This window comes from Chenopodium quinoa, unplaced genomic scaffold, assembly GCF_001683475.1.
Source record: "Chenopodium quinoa cultivar QQ74 unplaced genomic scaffold, ASM168347v1, whole genome shotgun sequence".
Lineage (NCBI taxonomy): Eukaryota > Viridiplantae > Streptophyta > Magnoliopsida > Caryophyllales > Amaranthaceae > Chenopodium > Chenopodium quinoa.
Window position 1 is genome coordinate 20091305 of NW_018742204.1, and position 19084 is coordinate 20110388.

Here is a 19084-nt window from a genome sequence, read left to right on the forward strand (position 1 = left end):
AAACTGTTGCTTTTTTCTGGAACTTTGGGAATTTTTTAGTTGTCCTTTTTTATATGCTATTTTTCTACAATTATGGAAGCTGAATGTCTTAGTAGTATATTAAAACTTAGCTTCAAAAGTTCTCTAACTAGTCATTCTTTAGAAAATGCCTTGTGCATATACTACTGCATATATATATATAAGCAAACAATAACATAGAGTATATATACTCTTTTGCCTTGGAACTCTGTGGTTTTTGTTAAATTAGTTTAGTAAGGAAGGTGATTAAGTTAATACTCCATCTGATAGCTTAATTACAAGAAAGAACCTTCCTAATCGGGGCGAATGGGCCCCTTGATGATGGAAGATTACATAGTGGTTAGGCTAATTTTAAGTTTAATTATATTCTTGATTTGAAAGATGAATCAAATTAGGAATGATTGGGAAATGGAATCATTAGCAATCAAAGTTGACAAATCTATAAGCATTACTGTTGTGTCAAATTTGTGAAGCTCTATCTTAAAGGTATGGCCACCCACCACCATTTCACCTGACTGCCTTATTATCAAACATTTGTTTTCTTTGCTTCTAACTTCCCCTGTGTGGGACACCTTATATAAGGGTCTCGCCCTACTTTAAGTAGGGATATTTCTTTACCGAGTGTATAATAGAAATTTGTTCGAGTTCTAGACTCAAACTTAGACGGGATCAAGTTTCAACCCCAGATACTCCCTCCGTACGTTAAAGATTGCGCCTAAGAATGAATAGAAAAATTGGTGGTGATGGGAGGAGATACAAAAGAAAGACACATAAAGAGGGGGGGAGTGGGGCAATTGAAGTGTTTATTCTTTGGCAATCTGATATTTACCTGCATCATTTTTTTTCCCTAGTTTTATAGTTGGAATTGGGACCGCTTGGAATATGGTTCAAGTGTTCAAGCCAGTTGGCTAATAAGTTTGAAGATCAAGAATCAAGCAAAGGACAAACTAACTTTATTTGTAGATGGGATAAGAAGTTTATTTGACATAACTTAGGTTTTTGACTTGTTTGATTCATTGCTCCCACCAAAAGTATGGTCAATGTGAAATGAGTATCTTCTCTTGTTTTTTTGGTTACTTCTTCATTGTTGTGTATCAACTAATTACCTGATTTTGATAAATTTGTTTCATATCCACTTAACACAAATTTCCGCCAATTACTCAACTTTTTAGACTCTTAGTTCACTTCATTTCATTTATATATGCCGAATTAGAAAGGTTAAAATGCATATAATGAAAGGGGTTTTTAATTTTTTAAATTGATAATAGTTTTATGTTGCGGGGCTATTAACTTAAACGACAAGTGATGCAGGTTCTCTTTTTGTAAGTGACTTACTCGTATAACTTATTTTCGCCAACTACTTTGCTAAAATATTCTCCTCGCAATTCTAATCCATTTTGGGTAAAAACTATACCATCAAACTTGTAATCACATTTCTAATCAAGCATACATATGCTAACTTTTAGCTAATCATCTGACAAAAGAAGTTCCATTATTTTCACTTAAAACCCTTAATCAAATTGTCAAATCTAGTTAACAACCTCCCCTAGTTTAATACTCTATTGTGTTAATTTGGTAGTTTCATATGAATATGTAACTCTATCTCTCAGTAGTTAACATTTAACAAGCACTGGGAAGTGGGAACAGTATCAGACCAAAAATGGTCAGAAAATGTGTAAATGAATGTTTGGCACTAAGTGGAGGCTTCTGGTAAAACACAGTAAGTTTGCCTAATGTGCTTTCACCAAATGTTGTCTAAATTTAACATATCTTGATTCACACCTAAATTTCACCATTTCATTTTCCCCTTTATTATTAATTCATTACTTTTAGCTGGTCCTACTTAATTGAATTATTTTAAGCTGCTTAATTGAACAAAATTATGTACTCCCTCCCTCTATGTCTAAATACATCAGCCTAATAACTAACACACTTGTACTTGTCAATGCACAATTTTGACCTTTAAAATCTGTAATTATCTATTGGTAATCAATTATATGAACTTATACTTTACGATCGACTAGTAAGGAATATATTACATGACAACATTTGTTTTATATACTTAATGCATCTAATTACGAACGGGTTGAGTAAGGATGAGATGAAACTCCGACAGTAGGTTTTTGCTGCCAGTCTCAAGCCTGGATAAAGGGGGAGGGTTACGGTAGGCCAGTGACAGTCAGTAAAAAACTTTGTCACATCGCTTATTATGAGCCACAATGATTGAGAGTAGTACTAGGATGGGTGACCTCTTGGGATTTCCTCATGTTAATTTATGTAGCCGAATCTACTAATGAGATTAAGACATTCAACCAGAAGAAGAGTAAGGATAGGATGAACCTACTAGTAATGACAATAATAATAAAAAAAAATCATGGTGTGTTTCAGCAGATAGAACAGAGGAAAGGCAATAGTAGGGTAGCAGGGCCAAAAATGCAACTGAAGTGGGGAGCTTTTGTTGAGGTTGCTAAAAGAATGAAGAGTAAAGAAAGCAAGTTATGTAAGTGTGGGTTTGCTTTTTGAGCCAAAAAGACATAAAATTTGAGACAGCAATGAAAACCACCTTTGACTGTTGATGTAATCTCACCATTTATACATTAAGATAGGTCCATACTTCATTATGGTACCAACCATCATGTCACATGAATTTCTCTCCTTCAGATTATCTCCATCATTGGCTTTTATACTATTCTTCTTTCAGTTGCAAATCTTTTGGCACTAAATTAGCATGTTTTGTTGAAAGCTAGGTTTATGATTGTATACAATGAACATACTTTGGCACGATAACAGCGAAATATGTTATTTGTGTGAATCACGTACGGATAAATATATAATATCAACGGTCTACAATATTAATCATGTTGAGAGTGATTGATTAGTAGGAATGATGTGATCAATAGCTTACTAGACTTTATAAGGTAATTTAATAGACATCACCTAAAAATTTTTGTACCTTGAATTTTTTAGGATCTTGGTTTAGATGTAACATTCGAGACAAGACATGTATGCAGAAGAGGAAAAGGTATAGAGAGGGGGTTACTTTGTCGAATAGTACACTAAGGAAAACCTTGATAAGAAACCTTCCCGTTCAGAATGATCTAAAGGATAATTGTAAGATCGAGATGCATTGTTGTATCATTTGTAACCATTGTTTAAGAAACCCATATATGCCTTTGCTCATGTCAATTTTAACCATGGCAAGATGATTAGGTGATTTAGGACCATTTTGAGAACTAATGATACTATGGAGAATTTCATGACTAAATATGATACTATTAAAAAAATTAAATGCAAAAGTATTAGTGGTCCACTAGCCTAGTGAGCCTTGTGTTGTGGCCAACAACTCATAGCAATGAATCAAATGATAAAATCGATTAACTGAATAAGTCAATATATTAATAACCATATATAAAGGGGTCAACAAATTTAAGAAATTTGGAAAAGGAGTAAGATGAGAGGACTGTATCTTTTCCCAAGTTTCCTCTTCCTAATTCACACTCCTTGGCCACCTTCCCCACTTAAGAAGGGGACTTAGCTAGACACTTTATTTTAAGTGCCATAGAAGGAGTGATAAAATTGAAATTTAATCATATATCTCGAATATTCATTACTCTCCAGACTTAGACTTTGTTCTCCTCAACTTCTTTTTGCTCAATATTATCCTTTACATGCGAGTATTTATACGAAGTAAAGTGCACACCTTAGTTAAGGTACACTATCATTATAATTCTTAACATTAAATGTTTTGTAGAGACTCTTTAATTAATGGAATGATATCCGTGTAAATATCCTATTATGAAAGGTTAAGTAATTTGGACTTTAATATCAGATCTACAAACAAGTTCAAATGAGGTTCTATCTTAAGAGTAATAGGTGTAATAATAACTTCTCAATAAGAGACATCAAATATGAAACAATACATATATTTCATATGTAGCAAGTAGATTTCACTTATCCTAGAAGGTTGTACACTTGTACTTCTACATTAAAATTAAAGTTCTCTCTTCATTTAACTAGTTTGAGCTTGTCATTTTAATGTAAGAATTAAAAAATCAAAGCCCAAAGACTTAATCACTCTAGTGGGCTGGGCTTTACGCCAGAGAATTTTCTAGTCTGCTGATCCAACAGTGAGAGTGGTAGGCCCAATGGGCCTCAAATCCTTAAACCGCCAATCATATAATGACATATCACCATCAAACCTAGGTTAATAAACCGTGGGCTCTGACTGTGATAGGCTAACTAACCCCAATTCAGATCAGATCTGACAGTACTATAATGGCCCACGAGTACGTCCATTCGCAGCTTCAGAGTTCAAATCCATTTGCTGGGTTTGAATTAATTGTGATGCCTTGTTCTATCAATAAATTGACTCACTAAAGTCTTAATCACTTTAATTGCTTTTTACATACGGAGAAGTTTATATAATGACTTTTTCTGTCCTTAATTTTTTTGCCACATTACAAATAATTGAGTCAAATTTTAAATATGGAGTATTTTAATCATAAATTCTCATTAATTAATAAGAGATTAAATAATTGCGAGTTCTTGTTAAATTTGTCTCATTATATATTTTATTATTATCAAGTTTTGTAATTTTTGCGCATATTAAAAAATTAAGTTATTTACGTTACTAAACGTGTTTTGGAGACCGTGTGAAATCTAACGTGACAAAAAAAAAAAAAAAAAAAAAAAAAAAAAAAGAGAAACAAAGGAAGTATTTATAATTACACGCACTTGTTAATTTATGGGTGATTTTTTTGAGTCAACATTGTTTTGTTGCATTGAGTTGAAGGGTATAGACGTCAACAATCTTTACTACTCGTATTGATTTGTAAGGGGTTTTACAGTACTCCGTAATATTTATGTCTTTTCTTTTCCTTAAAAAGCGTAAGTATCAATCGACAAAAGCTAACCAATGTTTTGTTAAACTGTCACAATTTGATGAGAAAAACGTAATCGCAAGCCAAAGCCAAACTTATAGTAGGCTACAACTCGTGGTTTAGAAAGCTCAAGAGATTTTGCCGACATATCGAGCTAAGTCAACGTTTAAGCTCAATTTTTTTACTCCAACATTTTAACCACTCACTTAAAAAATACTTTTAATTTTACTTGAATGCTTTTTCTTTTGCTATTATTATTCACTTTTTTTTCAAACTCTTTCAAATAATTATCTTGTTATGTCCCTTTTCTTATATCGTATGATTTCTGACGGTTTATATTAGACAACCCTAAATCATTTTAACACTAAGATTATGTTACTTTGTTGTAATGACAAAAATGTAGTCTATACTCGTAGTACATACCTAATATAGACTACGGCTGACATTACCAACAAATTCTCCTTCCGTTTCATAATGTTAAACCCATATAGAATCAATTACATAAAATAAGAAAACAAATATATTTGGAATCTAACATTAAAGTACAACATAATTCATAATTAGTTTACCTTATTTAACTTTTTTGATTTTTTTATTAGGAAAGTACAAGTCATAATTGCATAATTTAAGATAAAAACTTCATTACTTAGAGTCATGTCATAAATCCACAATCAAGTAATTCCAAAAAAATCAAGTTATAAATGAAATATATTCAATATGGGTAGATTTTTTTGAAACGCCCAAAATAGTATATGTGACTAACATTGTAAAACGGAGGGAGTATCATTAATGACACCCACTTTAGGTAATTCTGACTCATTAATATCATTTTAGGTAATTTAATGCTCTACATTTATGTCAGTGTAGTCTATACTGGTAGTAATCGGTTAAACTAAAACCAGTAATTAAAAAACAAAAAATATTTAACCAAAAAAAAAAAACAAAACAAAAATTAAACCATAGATAAAATTCGTTAAGAGAAAAAGGTTCATTTGGACTAGACCGTACACAATCGATCAAAATTATTGGGCCAAACATAGGATGCATATAGGCCTAAACCCACAACAATAAATCTAATGTTTAATGAGGACTAAAATGTAGAGCAAATTTATTGAATAAATGAGTCAAAGCCCTCAAAGGAAGACATGAATGACAAATTGAGTCAGCTGATTTATAATACAGTACTTTTTTAATATTGTTCTTTAAAATGCAACTAATGGAGTCAGTCAGTCAACTATCAATATCTTCAAGCACCAATAAAATAAAGTAAAAATAAATAAATAAATTATGAAAGCTGATATATTGAAAGCAAATAGAAAGCTGAATTGTCTTAAAAAAAAAAAATAGAAAGCTGAATTTAACAAATTTCCATATGATTATGGCTTTTGTTTACAAAAGGAGGTAAGCAGTTTATGATTTGACTAGCTGATTGCATTATTATGAGCTGATTTAATTGAGTACCTACTTGTACATATTATTTGTTTGTGTAAATGTTCTTAGTGAATAGCTATCAATAGATACGTATTTTATTGTGTAATATGACCAATAAGATTATAAGTATAATAATGTATTATCATCTTGAACAAAATTTGTAAAGGTACGGTTCAAATTACTCGCAACTTTGAGGTGTTATTTGTGAGATATAAAATATTCCAAAATTGTGAGTATTTTAAATCGAAAGTAGTACATTTGATCAACCTTATGATAAAAGAGTGGTCTTCTTAATTATCATAAATATCTCTCATCACCAAAAAGCTATCATCACTAGTTTTTTCAATATAAGCCTTTTGGATTCAAAATTCGCTCTCAAACGCCAATCAAGATTCTCAACCAAACATTAACATGAGAGGTTTGAGTTAGTCAAACCTCTCTTTTTGGCCCAAATTTCTTTTGACCATCCCTCCATGTTTTTTTTTCCTTATTTACAAATCACCAAATATAGCCAAAGTAGGGTGTGTAAATATTGTTAAATGCTAAAATGTTGCATCTAAAATAAACATAGAAAAAAAGAAAGTAATGTCAATTGCCTCCGACATTTTTCATTTCTTTGGTTGGCTTGGACCTAATGGATTGACTCTAATGCAATCCACTTTGCCTTATTTCACATTTTAAGATTCGGATTATATTATTGGCCATCAAACATGTCATCATAATAACAAATACGAAAAAAATGTATTAAGCCGTACGATTGGGTAAACTATGAGACAACAACACTTGTCATTTTAATTTTTCGCCTAGTATTGGGTCACGTAGGCAATAACCAAGCATTATAATGACATGTTTGATGTCACATAAGCGAAATTCGTATATATATTTAAGTTAAAAAATTAATTTAGAGTTTTTTATTTTTGACGAACTTCAAATTTTAATAATAATATCTAGGATACTCAATCTACCCTTGTCTCTTAAAAGTTGTAGCTTTATTCTTTCAAAAAAAAAAAAAAAGTTGTAGCATTATTATTGTTTTTAAGCTTGTTAATCATGTGATTTCTCATTAATCTATAAGTGATAATATATTCATGTGAAAACTTGTTAGAATCATCTCATAGTATATTTTATTAATATCAATTTTTCATAATTTTAACGTGTATATTTTTTTGGATGAAGGAGAGGGGCAAAGCCCCTAAAACAGAACAAGCTAAAGCGAAAGAAAAATAAAACAAAACAACAAAAGAAAGAAATGAAACAGTGAAACACACAGCTAAAGCAAGCTAACATAATGCCATAAGGGCACAACTAAGCATAATTATTATGCTGCGGAACCATACGAGGCAAAGCCACACCTCCCAAGTCCTCCAATAAAACGGTTTGAAGATCCCTCGGGATTGTTTCAAAGAGGATGAAAGATGGTGTTGCATTCACACCGTAATTCGCAAGCCAATCCGTCGCATAATTAGCTTCGCGAAATTAAAGCAATGAGAGATGACAACTTCCCAGTCTCTACCGGAGATCAGGGGCTTGCACTTGCTGATGTGAATGTAAGGAGAGTTGACAGGGACCTCATCCACCAACATACGAGCCAAGACTTCTGAATCGACAGAAAGCTGAACTTTTCAATGTCCATCATCCCAAGCAACTAATAGACCTCTCATCACAGCCATGAGTTTAGCTTTAGTGCAGGAAAAAATTCCACAATTTAAGGCAAAACATTCAAACAACTCGCCACTGCAGCCTCTAATTAAGCCACCAACACCCGCAACCCCAGGATTACCTTTTGAAGCACCATCCGTGTTTAATTTAACCCATCCTATACTTGGAGTCACCCATCGAATATAGATCAATTCACGTTTGCGTTTCCCTTCTTGCTGAACCTATATAATTCTACTCTCCATGGCTTGTTTAATTTTAATGGATATATAAATGGAGACAAGTTCATTTGAATACGTGTATTGGAGATCGTGATAAGTCAAATAATGCAAAAAAAATAAGAAATAGAGGGAGTAATAATTTAAAATTAGTTCAAATGTAATCATCAAGTGTACTATGCTAACATAAATGCAATGCTAAAAAAGGCAGAGCTAAACCTAGAAAGAGTAGGGTAAAATGTTAAAAAGAGGTAAAAACAAAAAAAAAACAATATAAAAAGTGAGGCAGTAAAATATAGCAATGTCGGCTGTGAACGTAGCAACCTCGGAATCCACCCTAACAAACTTTGTATGCATTATTCCTTTTACCAACCCACGTTTAACGGTAAAAGCCATACAATCTGGAATATTAATCCTCCAATCTTTGAGTACCTCATCAAATCAATTTCGAAGAATGCAAAAGATCATAAAAACTTTCGGAATTATTATATTCTTTCCGTCTCTTTTTGTTGTTCCTATCACAAAAAATGCCAAGGCAAAATCCCATATACTACCCTCGTTACATATTAATACGTAGTTACAACTTTAGAGTATTATTTGTGAGACATAAAAAATTTCAAAGTTACAACTAATATGTTACGGATGTAGTATTAACTAAAGACGAATGGAACATTACATTATCTATATATTTTTAACTTTTTAACATAGGGAGAAGAGATGCCCAGAATCAGATATAATACCTGCTAAATGACGGTCCAAAAATGATGAAAAAGATGATCGTATAATATACTCATGTACTCCGTATAATTTACATGCAAATATGACCTTTTTATGAAAATATAAAAGACAATATACGACAGAATAAAGTGGATAAATAAAAAATATTGTTAAGAGATCTGCACTTTATAAAATATATACCTGCTAGAAGTACTAGGGATATTTAAATTAACAACCGACATGCAATCCTATGTCGTGAGGTGAGACCATACGATTATAACAATTTTAATACTAATAATAATCTCACTCTGATTATAAAATATGATAATAATGTTGATTGCTTCTTCATGAAAATAATGGAAGATCCAATTAATTGTGCTGTTGCTGTGTTACGATCATCAACAGGGATAATAAATAATTACCATGTACTGTTAATTAATCTTGAACCTCCAAGCTAATTAAGTGTACTTGTACTGCATCCTCGTCATCATGAGAGCCATGCAATTACATATACAACCTGCTAATCACAACCAACAAACATGCATACCTTCATTAGTGTTTATATTTTGAATAACCTAGCTCGTACGTACATCATGTACGTACTCCCCTGACTAGTCTCCTAAATATTGCTCCACTTTTCTTTTTGGATTACGTTGTCCGTTAAATATCACTTATTTACTTTTTATTAACATGGTACAGTTTTCGATCTATATTCTTTCTACTTTAATCAGCATCGATCAATCTCATATGTTAAAGACAAATTCAATATGGTGTGTTATTCTGCCCAAATAGAAAAGTGGGAAACTGGGAATTGAAACTCTATACCCATACACATACTGTAGTTTTTTGTTGTTTTGTGATCGATAACCCTAATATATGATGATATGGATTTTTAATTTAATTATTGAACCAGGCACTCCACAAATATCATCACATGCATACTACCTATATATATATGTATACTAGCACAAAATGTAAACCAATGAAAAATCTCACCAAATTTAACAACAATGGAAGAGAATATTTCTAATTTAAATAGACAAATACACTTGATGACTATGATGACCGGCCAATTGTGACTTTCTAAGACAAGGAATAAACAACAACAACGATATATACAACTTAGGGAGACAAAATGTAAAACTATTATGTTAAATTGCACATCACTTTCACGGATGAATCCATTAAGTTATTATGCATTTCTAAATAAATTCGTAGTAACATAAATAGATAGAAAGAACACGTAAAAAAGTTAAAAGAATATATAGCTGTCCATGCATGCATATGCTAATGGTAACTAATTCATTCAATCCAAGTAATCATCATGTAAATAGAAATTCACTTGTGATGGAAAATAAAAAGTGCAAGATTTTATGATATAAGAACGTGATTGAAAAGGAGTTTCTAGATTACAATTCTATGTAAAAAAAAAAAAAAAAAAAAAAAAAGGAAGGAAAAGTAGGTGGGATAATATAATGGAGTACTACAGATATAGTCACCCAAAAGTTGTGGTGGAAAAAAGCAAATTAAATCTCATGGAAAAGTGACTAGTCAATGGAGCTTTGGTGCAATAAATCTTGGAACTAAATCTTCAACCATTATCCAAAGTAGTCCTTTTTTAAGCCCCCTTTTATTTAAGTAGACTGCTTTTTCAGCGCAATGAAGGGCCAACTAGTATGACAAATGAATTAAAAACCTTGAACTTGGACCATGTATGTAGAATTGTAGATCATTTCAAATCTAAATAAATATCCCATCTTAGACTGTGAGACATAAAATATGATTTACAAGCGTATCCCAATAAGGATTTATATCATACCTCTGATATATGTATAGTGTATCCACTAATATATGTAACGTGCGATGGTACAATATTTATATGAATCGGTCAGACATCAACATAAGAAGTGTATTCACATAGATTGATTGCATCTTTGACAACAACAAATGTTAAAATACATCTACTAGCGTATTCCACTAATAAGAATCTTTACCATACCCCCTTTTCCCCTCCCGGAATATATTTGTATAGTGTATCCATGATTATAATACGAGTGATACGTACTATACTAGGTACAAGCATCGGTCATACATTAGCTATGAGGTGCATGCACAAACGTAGTCAATGTGTGTCCTGCATCTTGATAGATGGATTTAGAGAATAGAGATATCTTTTTCCAAATAGTTGCATATTATTTTTTGGTTTTCAGCAGAATTATGAACATAGATAAAATTGGTGACTTGCCGACTACTAGTTGTACTAAATCTACACATAACTCTGACTCAGTTAATCTATTATTTCTAAATTCTAATGCCAAATAACATAATTAAAAAAAAAAAACAACACCTAAATTGTGGGTGAATGTTGTTTGAAAATATGTGCGAAATGGGTTCTTAACATGGTCAATCTGAATAATTTATTTCAAACAAAATTTGTATGCAAAAAAGCCACAAAAAAAGGGAGGTAGACAAATAGAAAAGACAAAGAAAATCTTGATTGACTTGATATACCGATCTTCATAGCCAAGAAATAAAAAAATATATGGTATAATAATATACATTGCTCCAAATATAGTAGTATATTTTATACAATATATCATGGTGCATGGCCCCGAGGAAACAAACTAACAGTTGACATCACAAACTATAGGTTAAGTTTGCCCTACCATAATATTATTGGTCTATTGTTAACCAATTGATAATTGATCATCTCACTATTTCAATAGTATCTTTTCATATAGTATAGGAGTATTTTGTTTCTTGATTTGATGTATTCATTTGCTAGAGACATATGATATGGATAATAAGCTACAAACTTAATAAAAAGAATCCTAGGATATTACATAATTTCTCTAAAATGATCTCTTTTTTATACAACACTAACTTAGTCATAATTACTTACTTACAATTACAAATAATAATTGATTTTCTCCACTTAAGTTTATAGTTGAACATGATCATAGTCAATCTTTAACAAAATATATTGATGAAACATTCAAAATTATATTGTTTTTTTTTCGACAAGACAAAAAATATATTGTAGAGGGAATGAATAAACGGAGTTATCTAATACTTGTAACTCTAGTAATATATGAAGTATTGAATTTTTATTTTTTTCAAGTCGAAGAATTTCCATGGAATTATTGGTTGACTATGTAAATCAAGTAAATATGCCAAATTATATTAAATTGTTGATGTAGAGAGTGCTAAAAGGCATATGATATAGACATAGCACAAAAGTTCGATATATATACTAGGTTTTAACCCTTGATTACTGCCTAAACTTGTAATTTCAACCAACTAAACTAGTTGACATCCTCACATCACCCAATGATCTAAGCATATTTTCCTTAGCAATAGTACACTAAAACATACAGAAATTAAATTAAAAAAAACATATGATCTTAATTTTCAATATACTAGTATATTTTATTGATGTATAATAAGTCAAAGTTTGAAAAAAAATAAAAAGTAGCAGCGCAGTTGATTAGGAATAATGGAGCACTTCTTCCTAACATTTGACTGCAAGATGAAAAGAATATAATTTGTTTAAAATTAGCCTCTTTTTTTTTTTTAATCATCAAACCATTATCTACTCCTAGGCGTGCCACAAATAATTTATTACAATATATACTCTATGCTAGTTACCGTACCATGACCATGAACAATACAGCTAAAGTTTTTCTAGGAGCTTAGCCTTTTTGTTGGTGTAATAAGGAATATGGTAATGTATGAAATTCAGAATCAAGCTAAGCAAATAATATATACTCTTAGCATGGTTTGCCAACTCTTTATTATTGTTTTTCCTTGGAAAAAGTATTTTATTAATCAACGAGTTCTATACAGGGAAAAGTCTTACCAGCAAAACATGTCCCCTAATAGAAATAGGGAAAAGCGCCACTAATGTGGAGCGGTCTCCTAAACAAGCTAGGATACTGTTGATATAGGACGAGGTTTTTTGGCTCAGTCTTCAAATTAGAAAACCAATGCACTTAAAAAAAAAACCTATTTCAAAGTCCAAATAAAAACTAATATTGCTTTCCTAGATAAGCAAGATGTGCAATAGCTAAATGATAAATTAGCCCAATTTGACTTCAATTATGTTGACATAAGCTATATATTGTGATCACATAATATCAATTTTGTAAACTACTAAAGTTTGATTGCATTCCAAATCATAACTTGCAAACAAAATAGTGCAATATACATACCATATATATGTTGCATTGTTAGTCTCCAACTCAAGGATTTCTCATTCCAGGAGGCACAATATCCCCTAGCAATCCCTCACCACTACTAAGAGGCGGCAGTTGTTGAGAAACCGACGAAGGTGAATCCGTGGTGTCGCTTGGAGCTTGTTGTTGATGATGAGCCTGCTGCACACTAGCACTACTAATTGAAGCTTGTGCAATGCTTCTAGTGACTGAACTGTCATGTGAAAATTGCATTCCTTGATAGAGAAACGGCGATTGATGATGAGACGACATAGGAGGTGCAAAGTGCCCAAGAAAGGCACCTTCATGGCTAAGAAACCCACTATTTCTTGGAAACCCAATTGTATGATGACAATGTTGTCCTTCATAAGTTGTGATCACTATGCTAGGGTCTTCCGAGGAGCGTTCCACCCTTTTCTTCACGGTGCATTTGCTGTTTGTGCACCGATAATAGCTCCTGTAATAATCAAAATAAGAAGATATAGTCTGTAACTAATTAGCTCCTTTTGTTATGTGAAAATTAACACACTTTTAACAACATTTAACCTATTTTTTTAGGCTATCACAAGACATAACATAGAAAACTTGTAGATCATTGGCAATGTTTAACATGATTCTGAGACTACAAGTCTACAAATACATCGAATTCACATTAACATACACAAGATTAGTTACGCGGTTTAGAAAATTATACATATTAAACGCATGATGCTATTTTTGTTAACGTTACTCATCAATCAAATTAGTGTGAAACTGTCTCAGCCAAATTAAAGCTTGCTCAAAATCAACACATAAATACTATTATAATGAATCTATATGTCGATTATATGCCTATCGATTGCATATATAATTAAGATGAATATGATTCTATGATATAACGAATCCAACAACTAAGTTCGAGCCAGCCATATAGATAGAAATCAAATTTGCTGGACAAGGAAGATAATTCTTTCCAGATTGGCAAATACACATAAAGCATCTTAAAAAGTTCTTCTCTGTGAATGTTGAATTGAATAGCTAGAGGAAGTAGTTTAAAGCATATATTCTTAACTAGATTTACAACATATATACTCATAAGAGTGATACTGAACAGGAGGACAGAAAATTATTTCAAAAAAAAAAATAAAAAAAAAAAATAAAAAAAAAAATCAGAAGGACAGAAAATAGAGATGTTAGATTTTGTTCTTTGTTTTTTTTTTTATTTTGTTTTTATTTTTTTGTAATTTTTCCATGCAAGAAAGAAATTCTATACAATTACATATAGGAGTATTTTGTTTCTTTCTTTGGTACATTATTGTGACTTCACCATTAGGCCTAAAAAGTAAGTATAACATTATTTTCAATTTTTAAATAAATAAATTAAAATCAATTGAAAACTTTGAAAAAAAAAATTCTAGGAAATGGGAATATACTATACCAACGAAATATGTGTGAAATCTAATAATAGAGCACATTCAACATCATGGATGACTCCGTATATATGTATACTCTATTTAGTAAGTATAGTAATAATTAACAATAAAAAATGAGAATAAAGGAAAGAAGACATTTCTCAAATTGGGATATTTAAAGATGTATTTTACATACAACTAAAACATGCATTACACCTAACTTGCACCTAAAATAAATTCGATTCCAATTAAGCTTTGTAAAACCAATAATCAACAAACTTTTTTTTTTTTTTTTTGTTCTATTTTATTTTCTAAGGATAAGTTTGTTCCCTCCCTAACTAGAATCTAGGAAAATGTATAGAAATACCATTACCAACACCACATACATGTAGATAACGAAAAATAGTCTTAAAATCAATTTAGATTATACTACGGACGCTTAAACTAACTATATAGACATGTACAAGATGCTCATTGTGCACCAACAAAGCGCACATACAGAGTACTTCGTATATCATAATGAATTAATTATCTAACTTGCAAGATAATAGTAGCAAAATTAAATCTTTATGAGTTTACTAGGTCGGACAAATACTCTCTTTGTCTGGAATTAGTCCTAGAAAAGAAAAGGTAAATGAAGGAGATAGTATATATATGATGCTGAATCAAATCATAAATAAGGAATTTGAGTTTGTTCTTGTTATAATTCATGCTTGAATGACATTTTTGGAATCACATTCAGATAAAAATTACATATAATGAAAAAAAGTATATAAGTAGAGATGAACCTGGGAAATGGACTGTTTTTAACAGCCTTCTGGCCATATTTTCTCCATCTATAGCCGTCTTCAAGGTGATCAACTTCACTCTTGGTCATGAATGCAAATCGCGGTTGTCTTATCCTCTTTTGCCCCTTTTTCTTCACCTTCGTCCTGGTACAACATGATCATCAGTAACTAGACTAGCTTAAGGTTAAAAGCATGAACTCCATGGTTATATAAAATTAAAATCATTCAAATATATACATTTTTAAACTTTAATTTACGTACAATAAAGCACACCATCCTCCACACCCAAAGAAAAAAAATGCAAGAAAACTATATTCATCTTTTTATAGGGATACCTTTGTATTTATAATATGTGAATTGAAGGAGTTTTAGTTGTTTAATCAACTTATTAAAAAGAAATTCTTACTTTAATTTGTATTTTTGTCTTAGGTTGGTCCAAATTTTTATTTAAAGGCTGACTTAGTTTGGTCCAAACACTTTTAACATTGCATTGCTTTTAGTATGTGGCTCATTGTGAATTCATATACCCCTCCACGGCTCCACCTCCACCTCTCCTACACACGAACACGCACACGCAAAGTTCAGAAGTTTCATGTCTCCCCCTTATTAGACAAAGTAATAGAGGCGGATACTCAGCTTTAATTTGCACTAGCAACTAACATCGCGATAGCAATGCAAAACATTAGATAATGAAATCGTTGTGTAATGTTTGTGGCAAAGACTTGAGTAGGAGGAAACTATAGTGTAGTGTTAAAGTGAAGATAAGCATCATCAAGTGGTTAAAAAAGTTAGAGAGGGCGGTGCCTAGGGTGGCTGATATTTTAATTTGATGAATAAAGAAACAAGGTGGGAGATATATTATGACTTACAAAAGCTACTTTGATTGACCCTAATACTTTATTTACCAAAAAATATATGATCACAATACATCTTTTATGTATTGAATTGTAGAAGTCTTGAAGTTATTAGTGGCTATAATTCAACAACAAAGCTCTTAGAAGTCAAAGAAGGAAAAAAAAAACGACGAAGCCACCTAGTCACATTATCTTGGACATCATGCTAGTTATGGTAACACCACCCGACCGTGTTACTCGACCAAAACTCTAAAGAGGGAAGATTTTGAAAATTAAATAGAAAACAGACACCTAAAATAACACCACATCAACAATGTTATCGTAACAAAAAAAAAAAAAAAAAAAAAAAAAAAAAAAAGTTTACCTCATAGTCATAAGATCCCTTTATGTTTGATTCAATCTTAAAGAGAACAACTAGATTTCAAGAAAGAAGAAAGGAAAAACATATTTAGAGAAGAAGAGTTAATAAATGCTGAATACATTCTATTCTAAAGCAAGCTAAGGTACCAAGCAAGCTGTTTGAATGATTAGGTATTAACAAGCTAAGGTACCAAGCTAGTAATCTATTTGGTCTAATAAATCCAAACCAAGAATCTAATCTCAAAAATCTTGTGTTTGGCTAATATTATGGACCACATACACATAATTATATACATACAAGTGACACAAGCTAAGCAAAATTAACAACCCACTACCTAAAATTTAATTAAGAGAGACCACATATACACCCACCAAACTCTAGCATACTAGCATGATTAAACATTAAACATTGATTAAATTCCAATGCTGGCCTTTCTTACACTACTCCGGACTCCTCACAATACATTCGTATTCATATCATTTCGTGTCATATCATATCATATCATTATCAAAGTACGATTACACTCATATTATACCACCCATGTGCACTATAATATACCCCCCTCTCATCACCTTCATAAAATCGAAATGATTCTTTCATTATATATTTATATTATCCATTTAATTCCCCACGAGTTGCAAACCAACTTGCAGAATTTTATGCACCACATTATATAATTATTAATTAAATTAAATTAATTAAAAAAAACTTTAAAAAAATGAAGGATTTATTCTGTGTTTAGTACTGTACTCTACTATATTTTCAATAAAAAAAATATATATACACCAAAATTGCACATAATAATTAACTGAGGTAATAGTACAAATTAATAAAAATGGGAGGAAGCCTGTTCCCTACGCCATTCCCGCCGCAATGACGGCGGGTAACTTTCTCTCTCCACCAATTAATTTTTATTTTTAATGATTTTTTTAGTTAATATGATCGATCCCAAAAAAGCCCCTAAATTTTAGTGTATTCACTTTACCCGACCCCATGACTTCACCTCCAATGAAAAGAATTTTTATTTATTTATTTTTACTAAAAAAAAAGAAATAATAAAATTAATCAAGATTACTGTAATAAGATTTTGAAAAAAAAATAGTGAGTGGTGTACGATGATCGCCACTCACGAAGTATCAGCTACTGCTGCTGCTGCTGCGGATGCCGGAGCTTTACCGATGTTTTTATCGGCGAGATCTTCGGATGAGCTCGAGGAAGCCGAAGGATTCGGTGGTATGATGTCGGAGGTTTGATCACCAGGTAATAGATGAGAATCACTACTACCACTTGCTGTTGCTGTTGTTGTCGGAGGATCGGAGGGTTGGTAACCTTCCACGTCAGCTGATAGGTCTGATGAGTTATATGACCAGGTGAAGTCGGTTATTTTGTGGGTGTTGTGTAAGTCGTTGTCATCGTCTCTGGTGAAGAAGAAGGTGGAGTCTGAGGAGGGTAAAGACGACCAAGTTGGGTCGTGAGGGTCGGGTTTGTTGGAGTCCGAGTCCATAAGTGATGGAGTCGGATTGGGATTTTATTGAGGTAGTTCGAACACAAATAATTTTTTCGGAATTTTCTTTTTTAAAAAGAGGAGAGAGGGGAATTTAGGGTTTGGGAAAGGGGGGGGAAAATGGGAGAAAGGGAGGAACGCGTAAAGAGGGAACTTTTAGGAGAGAGAAGGGTGGGTGATGTGAGTGAGTCCTGTCAAATTAGAGAGAAATTGAAATTAAAAAAAATGGAATTGGAATTGGGGAATGGCTGAAAGGTGGAAAGAAAATAAAATGAAAAAAGTGTCAACTTCAAATACACTAATTTATTTTTGCCTTTTTTCGTTTAGGCGCCTCCCTCCCTCCCCCACTCGCACCTTCCCTCTTCTTATAAAGGATCGTACTCGTATTCTATAAGGTACTCTTTCTATCTATCTTTCAAAGTTCTTCTTGTTTAAACGGTAATTATCTCACCATAATTAAAGTAAAAAAGGATAACGTGTTTTTATAACACTGATAGGGTAACTCTTATAACCATAATTAAGTAATAACCTTTATAACTCTATTAATTAAGTAGTCCCTATAGCAGTAACTTAGAGCTGTTCATAGGCGGGACGGTCCGCTAAGCCCGCCCAACCCGGCCTGCGAAAAGGGCGGGCTTGGACAACCTTTTTGAAAAAATGGATATTTGGGCGGGCTAGGCCCAGCCCGTCAGCATAAATGGGCGGGTATGGACAAGAAATATGTATCGCGGGCTAGCCCGCCCAGCCCGTTTATTAATATATAATAATAATAATAATAATAATAATAATAATAATAATAACATTCTTATTTTAATAATTTTATTTAGTTAGTTTTTTTTGTTTTTTTTAATGGATTTTATTTAGTTAGTTAGTTAGTTATGACATACTTTGTGTATTTTTGAAAATAAATGCAAAGAGACTATATTGAACTATAAGCTTTTATTAGTTACAATTATTCATTTTAATTTTATATTTTATCAATAACACTTTTTAAATAAGTTTTATCTTACATATATTTATAACATATGTCATAATTTCAACCTTTTTTTTAA

The 19084-nt window shown here is 31.8% G+C and overlaps 1 protein-coding gene across 2 annotated transcripts; it reads right to left on the reverse strand.

The window, feature by feature from the left end:
• Positions 1-8817: 8817 nt before the first annotated feature.
• LOC110722117 (probable WRKY transcription factor 57) lies at positions 8818-18372 on the reverse strand. 2 transcript variants are annotated; one of them, XM_021901375.1, is made up of 4 exons: positions 17659-18372; positions 15314-15457; positions 13132-13591; positions 8818-9440 (listed from the first exon to the last, which is right to left on the reverse strand). In XM_021901375.1, the coding sequence occupies exons 1-3, from the start codon at positions 18030-18032 to the stop codon at positions 13162-13164; spliced, it is 948 nt and encodes a 315-aa protein (XP_021757067.1). In that variant the 5' UTR covers positions 18033-18372; the 3' UTR covers positions 8818-9440; positions 13132-13161. The 2 variants fall into 2 exon arrangements, with proteins under 2 accessions (XP_021757067.1, XP_021757062.1); XM_021901370.1 differs by having other exon boundaries at positions 8822-9437.
• Between the last annotated feature and the right edge of the window lie 712 nt (positions 18373-19084).

Coding starts and splice junctions, on each gene's coding strand:
- LOC110722117 (XM_021901375.1), bottom strand. CDS start 18,032: ATGGACTCGGACTCCAACAAACCCGACCCTCACGACCCAACTTGGTCG. Junction 15,458..17,658: donor GCAGCAGTAGCTGATACTTC/GTGAGTGGCGAT, acceptor ATGTTGTACCAG/GACGAAGGTGAAGAAAAAGG. Junction 13,592..15,313: donor AAAAACAGTCCATTTCCCAG/GTTCATCTCTAC, acceptor TGATTATTACAG/GAGCTATTATCGGTGCACAA.